General features: G+C 42.6%; 1 protein-coding gene across 1 annotated transcript in view; it reads left to right on the forward strand.

Annotated features, from left to right (window-relative positions):
• Nucleotides 1-5,526, forward strand: part of AFG2A (AFG2 AAA ATPase homolog A) — a 189,830-nt gene extending 184,304 nt beyond the window's left edge. Inside the window, exon 16 of the mRNA XM_084518088.1 lies at nt 5,184-5,526. Coding sequence (XP_084374214.1) covers nt 5,184-5,360 — 177 coding nt within the window. The 3' untranslated portion in view covers nt 5,361-5,526. The remainder of the gene's footprint in view (nt 1-5,183) is intronic.
• The last annotated feature ends 8,398 nt before the right edge of the window (nt 5,527-13,924 follow it).

Below are 13,924 nucleotides of genomic sequence, written 5' to 3' on the forward strand. Positions count from 1 at the left end.
GCAGAGAGGGGACGCCATGTCCCAGGGGTCACTCCCCACCACGGAGAGACCTGCTGGGGCTGTCGATCACCTTGTGGAAGCACACGCAGGGGTAGGTGCCATCCATGCCCAGCACTGCCCGGAGCCCATCCCTGGCAGAGGCTGTGAGCTGCTGGCACCAAGCTGAGCCAAGGTACTTAGGGCAGCTTTAGAGTAGGGGCAGCAATCTTCCCCTACTGCTCCTTTTTAGTTTCTGCCTGGTTGATTTTCTGCTCTTGCTTTGGAAAGGCTTCCATGGCCATCTCTTTTCTAAGTCAGGTCCTAATCCCTGGGCCCTAAGAGCCCCCTTGACGTCCCCAGTTTGGTGTGGGACAAGGCTGTTGCTCCCAGCGGCTTTGGGCTTGGGTTGAGCAGGACGTCTGACACAGGCAGCAATTTGCTCGAGTGAGAAACAGATGTCCTGACCCGGGAGCCATTCACATCTAGTCAAAAGGCCGTGCAGGACCCCTTTCTCTCCCCGTAGCAGAGGGGAGAGCTAACCCGCTCGGCCTCGCCGGCACGCACCCCACCGGCACGCAGGCTCGCAGGTAGCTTGCAGCCAGGAAGCGCCACAATTCGCGCTATTCACAAACCACAGGGTACTATTCTGTTGGCGGGCTCCTAATCCCTCTTACACACAGCCCCTTACAACTTTAACTGGCGGGGTGGAGGAGCGAGTTAAAAAGGAAGGAAAAAGGAAAATGAAACACAATGTACAGCCAGGCAGTGTCTGCCAGTGACTGCACACACAATCGACACCAGCTGCAGCCCAATTAAAGCCGACATTCACAGGTGTTCCCCACAGACCCTGCACGAACAAAACCACTTTCTTGAAAGTACCTAAGGCTTTAACACAGAAGCTCATTTCTTTTTTTTTTTTTTTTCTTTTTCTTTCTCTCTCTCTTTTTTTTTTTTTTTTTTTTTTTTTTTTTTTTTTTTTTTTTTTAAGATTCTTTAAAGCTATTTAGAGCACTTTAAACACAAAGAAGCTGAAAAGGACTTTCAGTCCCCTAGAAACAGTTGGTGCTTAATGCCAGGAGGGGGGAGAGTCAGCCCGGCTGAATCAGGCAGCAGGAGAAAGATGGGTTATACTGAAAGCTGCTTATTCAGGGAGCTGTGGCTGGCACTGGGCATTTTATTGTTGCCAGGGGTGAAATGGGGAGGAGAGAATAACTCGGTGTAAATCCATTTCTTTTTGGTACTCAGTGTTATTTGGACCATAGCTGTGAGCTTGTGTGGGGCTTTGCTGGTTGCTGATGGGGGTGTGTGGTTTGGATGGCGTGCTGGAGCTCTCCCTTCCTCCCAGCATAACTTGACACAGACCCCTTTTTGACTCTGAAGCAGGACTCTACTTTAGCTGTTTAGTTTCTGATCTTGGAAGCACTCACTCAGATGACAGATTGTTCCTTATGTTCAACTCCTGTTGTTAACCAAAAAAACCTTGATGATCTGCTTTTTAAACATGGATTGCAAATTATTTCCATGCTAAGAGAGGATTCCAGATAGCAGACTAATGCATGGGTTGGTAATTTGCTCACATTGTGCTGAAAATGAGAATCGTGTTTGTTAAATTTTCATTGGTAATAATATTAACAGTCAAAATAGGGTATATTATGGCATTCAGAGATTCAACAGTATTCAGCCACACCTGGCTGCCTATTCATCTCTGCAATTACACCCCACACCTCAGTAGTTATTGCTTAATTACCTGCTGCCTGGCCTGTTGCTGTTTAATCAGTGTTGTTTCTGACATTCACTTAACATCTTCATTACTGCTCTAACAGCCAGCGGTGAAAGCCACTCCATATTCAGATGCAGTCAAGAATATCTATTTTGGCCTTCAGGGCTTTGAGGTGCAATTTTTCCTTTGCAGCAGCACTAGGACATCATTTCTATTTTTTACAGCACCCTGAGGTCCGAAAGTCTTTTTATACTAAAAAGGTAAAAATGGTGGTTCTTTGGATTTGGATTTGAAAATAATGAAGGATTATTTTAAAACCGGCAGGTAAGTAATGGTGCTTCACGGTGTGCACTTACAAAGGCAGGCAGATGCTAGTCATGCTGTGAAGAGAAAAGAAAGTCAGCCAGGCTTCGGATTTACAAGTATAAGATCTAAATTAGACATCGTTGCTTGGTAAAAAATAGTGGAGGTGTTGTGGACAGTTTTTCTGGAAAAATCATCTCAGTGCAACCCAGAAGCCCTGTGGCACGGCTCCTTCTAGCCACAAAGGGCTAGGGCAGAGCCAGAGGAGCCATGGCAGCTGGTCTGAGGCATGGACGGGCTCTGCAGGGACTGAATCACCCAGGGCTCCTCAGCCTGCAAAGACTTGACTGAGAGGGGATGAGATAAAAGGCTATAAAACCATCGATGATATGGGGAAGGTGAGCAGGGAACAGCAGATGAATCACTGTTCTCAGAGGACAGGAACTAGGAGGTACTTGTTGAAATTACCCGCTTCAAGACAAACAAAAGTGCTTTTTCATACAGGGCATGATTAGACCGTGGCACTTATTACAGGATGTTGTGGAAGCCAAAAGGAGAGCTGGTTTAAGAAAGTAATTGGATGAATTCACTGAGGATAAATTTATTGTGAGGTTTTAAAACTGGTGATCTAGGTGGAACGCTTGGTTTTGGAGCGACGCTAAGCCTGGAAAGGCCACATATCCTGCTGCACAGCTGGGGGTCAGTCCCAGCCAGTACCTTCTGCTACCTTTCCTCTTTATCTCGCTTGACCTGACTTACATTGTGTTTTAATCCAGGCAGAAATGAGAGTTTAAAACCCTTCTCTTGCTTGTTCTGGGATGAAATGTCTTGATGTGACTGTGACAAAAAATGTCTATTAAAAACCATGGGCCTCAGCCCAGTGATACAGCAGACTTCACCAGGTAAATTCAGTCCCATTTCCATTTGGCTAGACAACGGCAAACTTATGTTTGCTTCCCACAGGTGATTTAGCTTTACTAGCTAGTGAAAATACTTGTGAGGATTTGTTTTTCTTTTCAGAGTTTGCATATTTGAATGAAGAAAAATAATTAAACCTGCTTTGTTCAAGCTCTTACCTAAGAAACCTCATCTCCTTGGTTTAGCAAAGGAATGGAAACAGTGCCATGGGACTGCTGTGATCATACGCAAGGGCCCAAATTTCCAATATTGTGCCATACTGCCTGCCTTTCATTACTGAATAACATATGAAAGATGTAGTCCACAAAAATTCTGAGTGCAGCCAGGAAAGGAGAGAATGATAATTAATGTCTTAAAATTCTTCCTCTTCCCTTAAATACTCCTGAATAACAAAGAAAAGAATATCACTTTTCTGGTGTTTTCTCATGTCTAGTAATTTTCAGTTATCACAGAACTTGTGTTTCAGACTTGAAGAATTCAATTAAAAGAAAAAATCCTGTGGAGGTTAATTATGGTCACGGTTGCTGATACTCTTGGCAGAGCACAGAGGAAACATCCAATCATCCTCTGCAGTATTGGCTTATGGGCAAATTCCTCCTAAGAGTCTCACTGTACAAATGAAACGGGAAGAGATAGGACTGGCTGGTGTTCCTTCTTTTTTGGATCTGACAGCCTTTCCTTCAGCTTCTCCTTCAGTGAAATGTATCAGCGCCCACCAACTGAACATCTTGTGCTGCAGTAATACCCTGTGCCATCGTTTTGATGCTGCAGATAGGTGGTGGTCTCTGCGAGCAGGCATAATGGACAAAACCTGCTGTGCTGCGTTCTGGGCTTTTTCAATATTGCATATGAAAACCCACAGAAGGTCCTCTTCATATTGTGGAAAATGTGCCTTTAGTGCTGTGTTTGTGGAGGGAAAATGGACCCCTCCTGCAAGGACCAGCACAGCTTTGCAGTCCTCGATGTTTGGGATCTGTTTTTCTCCCACTCTTCTCCCTTCTGAAAGATTTCAGAGTTTGGTTTTAAACTGGGATGGGAGGGCTGCTCTGCTTTTTTGTGTGCAAGCTTTGTTTTGGTTTTTATTTTTTTCCTTTTTTTTTTTTTTTTTTTTCCTTCTTCTTCGAGTAGCTTTGTATTTGTGTTAGTGAGTAGGAAATAGTCACACTATTTACTTTCTGAAAAACCTGAACAGAAGGACCGAAGCACCTGCATTACTGTGTAGAAGGATGCATTGCCTCTCTGTAAGAAGCTGGTGCACTAAGTCCCAGCTCTGCTTCCACCTTTATCTGTCTCTAATGTCCTGAAAAGCATTAAAATGCATAACAGGAGTGTTTAGCTTCACTGCTCATTAGAGCAGCACGGAACTAAAAGTAATATTGTTGTAACTTGACAAAGCCATCTAAATCCATGCATGTTTTCTTGTGAAAGCTTCCTAAACATGCTGCTAAATCCTCTAAAAAGCTACTAAACGGCTTTGGCAACCATTAGCACAGCATAAGCAGGGGAACTCTTTTCAGTAAGTGAACAAACAGAGAAAATATGCTGAATAGCTGGACAAATGTGTTTCAGCTGGCTCTTTCATTTACAGATATAAGGGAGCAGTCAATATCAATCACTGTTTTCCCTGTTGCACTGGAAATCACAATATCTCTTTTCATTCCACAAGCTCTTTTCACCACAGTAATGTGTCTTTAGAATGACACTGGCATCAGTCTGTTTCCGCTGTCTGAAGTCCGGAGAGCTTAAAAACACATTTCAGGGTATGAGACCTTAACCCTCCTCCCCTTCCACGCACCCCTCTCCTTCGAGCCTTCCTTGCTGAATTAATTGTTTCTACTTCTTTCCCAGCTTAAAGTTTAAAAGGAAAAGTACCCACGGAGCCTGGGAATATCTGCTCTTGTGCTTTGGGGACAGAAAAATGTATTGCTGCTAGTTGGGGTTTTAATTTATCAGGTGTTGCAATGAGTTTAAGGCAAGGTAATATGATTATCAAGTTAAAGTAATTTGCAACGTACTCTGCTATGAAAGGTAAAGTTACTGTGGTTTGTTTGAATTTGGAGCTTTATCACATTTCTGGGAAGTGCTAATCACCTACAGTTTCATTTACTTTAAAAAAAAAAAAAAAAAAAAGTATTGGAGAAATTCTGTCCTTGTAAGTATCTGGCATTCAGAGCGTGTTGATATTCTTGAGCTTGCCTTCTTTATTTCAACTTGGACATTTCATAATAATAATATGGTGCAATTTGTGTTTGTTTCTTTGCAGATAACTGCAGTCTGTAGAGAAGCAGCCCTGCTAGCTCTTCAGGAAGACATAAATGCCGAGTATATCATGGGACGGCATTTTCGGTATGCACTGACAGTCGTGACACCAAGAATTCCCGATTCCTTAATCCAGTTTTATGCAGATTATCAGCAGCAAAGTGGACTGCACGCACTTTGAAAGGCAAATTAATACATATGCCTGCTCATAGCGTGAATAGCAAATTTCCTTTGTAAAGCTGTCAAGAACTAAAGAATTTTGTATTGTACATGGAGTGTCCAAAGTTGACTCAAATGTGGAATCATCATAATAAATGCCCATGTGGATTTTTTGAGTGTAAAAGAAATTGTGTAAACTTTGTGTTTTACAATTCAAATGGTATAATCTGCATTTTAGAGGTAGTAAGAGTGCTGGTGTAATTCAGTATTTCTGAGTGTACAACCATGTGTCAAAAAATAATTACCAAATTCTGAGGTTTTGGTGAATTCTTGGCCCTAAAAAGAGTAGCAGCGAATGTCATGACTGCCTTCGTTTGTTCATGCCCTTAACCTCAGTTTAATCCCAGGGACCATCCCAGCGAGGCAGAGACCTGGGGAGTGGCCTCACTACAAAAATGCTGAAAATTATTCTGAATCTTTTGATTTATGATCTCCAGAAAAGCTGCCAAACAGGCTTGCCGACCATAGAGCTTTCCAAGAGAAAGCGGAGGTATCCTGATTGATTTCGGTGAAACGTTTATCTTTGGTGTTAAGCAACTCCTTTTTACACACACTGTAGAACAGGCACGTTAAAAATTGTACATCATGAGGCTTCCTTTGCATTTCAGAAAAGTGAATTGCATCCAACTCTTGGCTAACCTGAAACCACTTCCAGGCATCAACAGCAGACGTCTGTTGTTTGTTTCTCTCAAAATAAATACGGGTGGTGATTGGTAATTTCAAGTCGGCCAATGGAAATCCCGATGACTCCTAATGAATAAGAAAATCTCCTTGCAGAAAGTGTTACCAATGACCACAAAATAGTTTAGGGACAGATAAAATCTTTTCAACTTATTTCTTGTTATATCACCTGTTGAAACAGCGACAGATCCCTATGGGCTCCCTACTCCTGCATTCGATGTGAGACTTAATGAAACAAACTTATTTTCAGCATTTTTCCCCACAGTGGAAAAGCAGCTTTTCTTTTCTAGACATGAAAACTAGAGGGAAAAGTAAAGCAAAACCAATAACAACTTTAATAAAGACAAAAAAGGTGACTAAGCCTTGCATTTCAGTGGGTAAATCTCTGTTTCCCTGGTGTTTTGCAGGTAAGTAAAAGAATCTGTAAGTCAAAATTTTAGCCTAATCCTGCTTTCACTTGTCAGAGTGAAAAAGAAAAAAAAAAAATCAGGCTTTACCAAGTATAAGATTACTTCTGGGTCTGTTTGTTGATGGTTGTGAAGACTTTTCTTTCTTGCAGTCATTATATATCTGTTTGCAAATGAGATATGATTATTTAGAAATTTCTGTCTTTTATAAGGAATATACTTGTATATACTTGTCTAAGAGAGTTTTCTACCACATTTAATTATAGTGTCAATATGAAATTTAAGAAGAAATCTCTTGGCCTTGATTATGGTTTTTCTCTCTTCAGTTCCACTGTGCCCACAATTTGTAGCTCTTAAAAAGAAATCTTATTATATATTATTATTATAACTTTTAGTTTAACCTCTTGTTGCTATAAATAGCATTTAATTTTATACCACTGAGAAGGATTAGAAGATGTAGAAAAGCAGGTAATTTACTTAGTTCATCTGATGTATGTTCAGGTTTTGGTTTTTTTATCTTTTTTTTTTTTTTTTCTGTCATTGTTTGAGTGTTTAGTAGTACATCAGACAGGGATATAAAAAAAGAATGGTAAACTGGAAAAATTGCCTTGAAAATCAAGGTCACATCTGAAACTACTGTATCCTTCTTTTCTTAATTGTGTATGCTTCAACTTGAAGCTCAGGATGAGAACCATTTATCCTAACAATTACATTTTAGATGTTTCTAAAAATGAAATCCAATGAAACTTTCCTCCAGCGCATGTTCCTGAAAGAAGAAATGAAGGATCGTAGTTTTTACTGCCAACAAAAAAATTCTGTTTGTGATTTTGTGTCCTAAAAGTAGCACTGAGTGATGCTCCAGGTGAGTAGCAGAACTGGATTGCCTCCCTTGGGAAGTGCTGAGATCGCTTGGGAACATGCAGCAATGTGAGAATCTGAACTGAGGCAAAGAGAGGGGCAGGTAAGAGCTTGCTGCTCTTCCTGTAAGTGGACTCCTGTTGACATCAGAGGAAGATTTACACATTGTGTTTTAGATAGAAGAGAGAGAGTGCTGGCCCATGACTCCCCATGACTAGCTCTGCAAATATTTATCCTTTCATCCTCTTATCCACTTGGTACCATATTTTTCCACATGATGCTAAATCTCTTGATGCCTATTTACATGCCTGAAGTAATTTTAAATGTAGGAAACTACTCATTGTGTTTGTGGAACTTGATTTAAAAGCCAAAAAACAAAGATGCTCTTTATTTAAAAAAACTTGGTTATTGCAAATGTGTGAAGTCCATCCCCAGGTTGCTCCCAAATAGTCTATTTGGAAGGCTTTACTATTCTGATGCCACCGAAAATCTTACCCCATCACAAGCCGCAGATAATACAAGACTTAAAGGAAGGGATGATGATTTCCCTTCTGGTTCCTAATGATAGATTGCTCTTATCAAGGAACAGAAACTTGAAACCTTCTTATCAGAATTCTGGAAAATAACTGAAAATTTCTTTTGGCATACAGTTTTGGTCCAATCTCATCAGCAACATAGTCCTTTCGTAATCATTTTGAATCCTCCTTGGCAAATACTGCAGCAGAACAGCTACTGCATGTGGCTTGAATCTATATGCCAGGAGATCACAGGCCAGTGAGCACTTTTGCACCCTCAAACTCACTGGTATTTACTGATGAGGGCACTGTAGGACAGAGCACTGGAAAAGTGTCTTCTCCTCACCTATCATTTACATGAGTGGTTTTTAATTCGGAGCTGAACTTTTCACAGTATGTTTCACTGAACACATCGTGCCTTGGAACTGAATCAATTTGCTTGCAGAATGAGGCCATATAAGCCTGAATACTTCCACACTTCAGAGTAAATCAAAGGTAGGTGTTCTTTCTCCTGCTGGTTTAACCACCTTTATTGTTATTTGGGTGTTTCTGTGAGATTTAATATATTAATAAAACAACAGAGGCTTGGTGAACAGAAAAGAGCACATGTGGGAAGAACGTCTCTCTCCCATCCCCTCCTTACCTCTAGATGTGATTTCTGTACTTGTTTCTTTACATTCTTTAGAAGCAGAGTTCTTTTCCTGTCGGCCATTATCTTTTGGAGCTAGTTTTTGGCCCAAATACTGCTTGAGTTGCAGAATTGTTAACATTAAATCAGTTTTTCAATGTTTCAGGCAAATTTTGTTTAAATACAGAGTTTAACTTTTTCTTCCAATAACAATGTCTTGCAAAATGGCATAAAATGTCTTTTGACAGGTTTGCAAAAAAATGACCGGGAAAATATTTATGATCAAAATGCAAAAATGTCTTCACTTAACTTGAAAAAAGTCCAGCCCTGTGTTTTCCCTAATGCATAAAACAGATTTGCTCTGCAAGTACGGTATACAATTCTCAATCCTGGAAAAGGAAGGAATGAAGTTTATTGTGGATAATTCTCCTGCAGTCTCGGAGTGAGAATAGAGCATAAGGCCGGCTTAGTTCAGGTGCAAGGGAGAATATCAGGGACAGAAAAAAGATCATTTTCAAAGATGGTTATTTAAAATCATGGAACTTAGACTTGTCAGCCCATGTGAGTTTGGTGTCCTTAGAGGAGATTTTTCTGGTTTGTGTATTCTGGCTCTTTCCTTTTAGTTTCTTTACTTATTTTCAATGTCAAAGTGTGGTTCTTCTCCTCCAGGAACTGGGCACATGCCAAACATAATGCTCCTGTAACAGCATTGGTTGATTAGTGCTGTGGAAAGGCTGCGTGGGGATGGTGTTTCTTTGGGAAGCGAGCTTCAATCTCCATGCTGACAGGGCATGGAGGGGGTACAGAGAAAGCCAAAACGTGAAGCGTGGTGCTTTGCTGTGTGCCGTCCAGTAAGCTGAAGTTAACTGATGAACACTTGCAAGTTCACGGGTAGGAAAATCATCGCTCCTTATTGCAACAGGCAAGTACCAGGCCTGTGAAGGAGACTGACTGTGAGACTTCTAGTTGTCTCTGGCTCTCCTGGAGAAAAGATGTGGGTTGGGCGGCTGAAACAGTGTTGAAAATAGAAAAGCCAATGTTCAGTGGTTTTGGTAGCTCAATTTTTTATTGCCAGTAAGGAGTGAACTTACAGGGAATTGTGTTTGGAAGACGAAGGGACACTCAAGTGCCTGAAAGTCAGTCACCGCTTGTCAAAACCATGGCAAAGACCCCTGAGAGAACCTGTACAAAGCAGCCTTATAGAACCTGCCCTGTTTTTTGTGATCACAAAGTTGGGACAAAACTGCGTGTGTTTCCTTCTCGCTTCTGTGCCACGGTAATGCAGCCAGGGCTGTGGGAAGGGGCTTGCAAAGGGAGCTGGGGAGCGAGCAGGCATAGAGGGACAAGGTGAGGGAGGGTGGACAACCAGCCAGTGCCTTCCAGCTGCTCCAGAGTGCCGTGCTGGGCAGTGGGCGCAGTGGTCACATGGGCCGTGTACAGCTTCTTGTAGCTGCTCCGGGTTTTATCCTGAGGTCTGGGTCAAAGTGGAACTGGCTCTCTGGAGAGTTGCAGCTGGGATGTTGTTTTACGTTGTGACCCTTCTGTATTTGTGCTTGGTGTTGTTGTTGTTTGGTTGTATTGAATTACAATCATTTTTATCTATAGTGAACCTCAAAATCTTGTCCTTTTGCTGATGCCCCTTTTTCCTTTGACATGAAAGAAAATGTTGTGGGTGATCTAATGTGTGCAGTTCAATAAAGAGCTTTTCCTAGAGAGGGGGTACAAGAGGCATGCAGAATTGCAGTATTTGGGCATGCTTTTGAATGGCAAGTTAACATCTGGAAGATAAATATTTCAGCTGAAACCCGCTCCTAATGCTGGGTTTTGTCTGCTCTTTCTGCAACTTCTACCTGTTCATTTATTAATCTTTCCTGTAGAAGACTAAGCCATGCATTTTCTCCAGGGCTTTACATGTTCTGTGCTAAACATTTTAGGTTGTGTCATTCTTCCCTGCAGACTTAAACCCAGTGCTCTGGCGTTCTGATAGCAGAAGGAGATGTGTGTTTTCTCTGTTAGTGAGTCTGCCAAGGATCGGACTGGTGAGGGGAGAGAGCCCCGGCCTGTGTTTGCATGGCCGGCCTCCAGCATGAACGCAGGTGTTGCAGGAGAAGGCAATGGCAACCAGATGACATTCCTTCCTCTTGAACTAGTGCGGAGCCATCGCTCAAACAGATTACGGGGCCCTCCAAAGAAATCTGAGGCTAGAGCCTTGCCTGCATGTGACTGTGCAAAAGCCGTGGCCGTAAAGCTTGGATTCACCCAAGGGTACGGCTGGAGGAGAGGAATCACTCACTGTTCCCTCGGCAGTTGTTGGAGGCAGCTTGGGAGATGGTCAGGCAAGTGATTGATCCCAGCTACGAGCTGAAATACCTTCGTGGAGGTGCAGGGGTGAGGGCTGATGTCAAGGGAGGCCCCTAAGGCACTCACCTAGACAAAGTGCCCAGAGGTAGGCGGCAGGAACTGAGAGCGGTAACTCCAAATCCTGAGCGCACTACTTTACCAACCCATGAGAATATATCCCGTGTGCACAAACAGGTCTGGAAATGCTGCTGTTCTCTTCCTCTCAATACCTGTGCCTGTGTGGCACAGCTGTGTGGTCTTAACTGCAACCCCTCCTGACTTTTTTATCTCCTTTGCTAACACAGAGCAGTTTTCACATCCCTGTTTGGGGAAGTGAACGCCTCCGCATCGGCTGAGTGTGGAAAGGGCTTTGATAACCTTCAAGGTGAAATACTTGTCAGCTCTCACTTTATCCAGGAATGGATTATCTGGGCTGTGGAATAATGAGGTCATGTCTTTTCTTCACACCACTGGTAAGAGCTTCAAATTTCACACAGGGGCAGCTGCTTACGTAAAGCTTGCCCTGCTTACTGCGGTTTAAAGCTACCCCTACAGTCAGCAAGCTTTCCCAAACCTGGGGATATGAAATGTGTTCATAGGGCCTCATTTGCATTGTGTGAGGCATTTTCATGGTATTTGGATTGCTGTGCTAGCTGAGAGTTGGTTGTGCTTGATGCAAGATGCAACCAGTAGCATGAGTGTCTGCAGTACTTGCATGTCCTACTGCAGCCTCGTACAGGCAGGCACTGGTTATGCAGAAAGGAGAATGGGATTTGGCAGGTGAGGGGACAAAGCCGTGTAGCTCTTCTGGGGTGAATGTCCCTTTAGTCAGCGTGCTGCAGTGCTATGAGTCTAAACCCATGTACTGCAGCTTTAATGAAGAGCTCTTGCATCGATAGTGGCCATGGAAATGAAAGATCCCTAAAGTGCACACACTGGGGGAGGTGAAGGCCAATGGGTGCTTAAATAGATTAGCACACGAACAAAACCTGTGATATTCTGGAATGCTTCCTCACCACCTAAATGGGAATTATCCCACCAAACCAGCAAGTTCTACCCTCCTACCCTGTAAATGCTGCCTTTCAGATAATTATCCTCTTTAAAAAGCAGTACCCTCAGAAAAGTGGAAATGTAAAAGCCTATCAAAAACTGCTGCGTGGATTTCAAGAAAAGCACAAAAATCCTACAGAGACCCTATGAATACTGAGGTTACTAGTGCTGGCAGTGACACATGTTGGATGCTACAACAGAAAAGTCACTACGACAAAGAATGTTATCTGTAAATTTGTTTCACAGAACTCACTACCACTTTTTGTACAGACATGTAACCAAAGTCATCCACCTCTTTCTTGTTAGCATTGTGAAAATCTTGGTTAAACTGTCTGCTTTCTCTCTGAAACGTGTAGAAACAACTGGTTGCCTTGGTCTAATTCCACTTCCAGGCTTTCATCATCTGTAATTTTGGTAAAAAGCTGCTTTTGTTAATGTAGTGCCTCATAGTAACCAGTTACACTTTACTACAAAAGGGTGTTTTATTTTCCTGGGGGATGAATAGTAATCAAGGATCAGCTGGTAGTGCCAAGTGCCTTGATAACACAATTGGCTGCATACAGCTTTGTTAGGCCTCTTCTTGCTCTTGCCAGGGAGACTTAAAAGAAGATGGTGGGAGAGCTGCTCTTCGCATACCTGACTGCTGTGGCTCTGAATTTTTGGCTGCTGGGTGAGAAGGTAGGCACCTGAATCAGCAGAGCACGAGAAGCCTTTCTGGGTTAACAGTGATGGAGGGAGGAGGGGAGAAAAGAGAGAGAAGAATTTGAAAATAAACATGTGAATGAGGAAGATTACCCCAAAATCAAACACTGATTTTGGCTTGGAAACGTGGGGGTTGATGGAGCTGGGGGGAGACAAAGTAGGAATCCTGATGGTAATCAGAGCAAAGGCTGATCTGTGTTATTTTGATGCTGATTCCAGTGTGTCTGTGAACTGAAGTAGGGCTGTAGTCACCCTGCCCTGTGTTAGGATGCATCTCACTGCTAAACACTAAGTGGAGTCTGGCTTTGATCTCGTTAACCTCATCAGCACTGGATGAGCAGATGTGTTTCTGGAGCTTGACTCTTTCAGCTACTTCAGCTGTACATGAAGTGGCAGACATTACAGTTTGTTTATTTTATTTTTTTTTAAACATCAAAGACTAAGCTCTGCTAGGCCAACCCCAGCCTCGGCATTGCTCTCGCTGGCTGCTTCCCCTGCAGTTGCTGTCTTCTAGGAAAAAGAAATTCTCACCTCTCCTCCAAAACTGGTCTCTGTGTCCACAGAGGAGTGGCCTGCAGGTGTACTCGTGGACCTTTGCTACTGGGGTGGAAGCCAGTCCCCAGCCTCCTGATGTCATCCTTAACTTAGGGTAATTATAGAATATAATAAAACCCTTCCTCAGCCAACCTGAACAACACGATGGCTTACTTGTATGTGTTATTTTTACCTGTTACGGCTAGAATGGAATGAAATAATGGTCTTTACAGATCATTTTTTTCTTCTTAGCAATATTTCATTATTATAACATTGACAGGGGCCAGCATCATTGCAGAAAAAAAAAAAAAAAGAAAAAAAAAAAACTTTAAAAGGAACAAAAGTTAAAATGGATTGTTCTCTGAATTTTTCAGAAATTGAATATCAGCTGAGGGAGGTGGCTTTACCCTTTTTCTCAATGAGAACAGAAAGAAAAGGTGAAGGAGTAAAATTTAAGAAGAAGTGGGGAGGAAGAGAAATTAATAGAAAGCATGTGTGGAAAACTTCCTCCTTCTCAGTCTGCTCATTGTTTATTTCTAAACTCCACATGAAAAACAATGAGATGGAGAAGAAGGAAAACCCACAGCAACATTAACAAGCTCAAAGAAGTTGTTTTTTTTCTAGCAGTATTTGTAGCCATCAAAAGGATCCCGTACCTTCAGCGGACCCTTTTGTTCCTCCCTGCTGTCTTCCATGTGAGGCTGCTTGGTTTTCCTCTGGGAGAACGTGGCAGAGGGTGGTTGGCTTGTGGGAGAGCAGGCGCTCAGAGGCTGGTGTGCTAAGAAGCTGCATGAGACAGGAGGAGCAGTGG

The sequence above is a fragment of the Aythya ferina genome, assembly GCF_964211825.1.
Source record: "Aythya ferina genome assembly, chromosome: 4".
Taxonomy (NCBI): domain Eukaryota; kingdom Metazoa; phylum Chordata; class Aves; order Anseriformes; family Anatidae; genus Aythya; species Aythya ferina.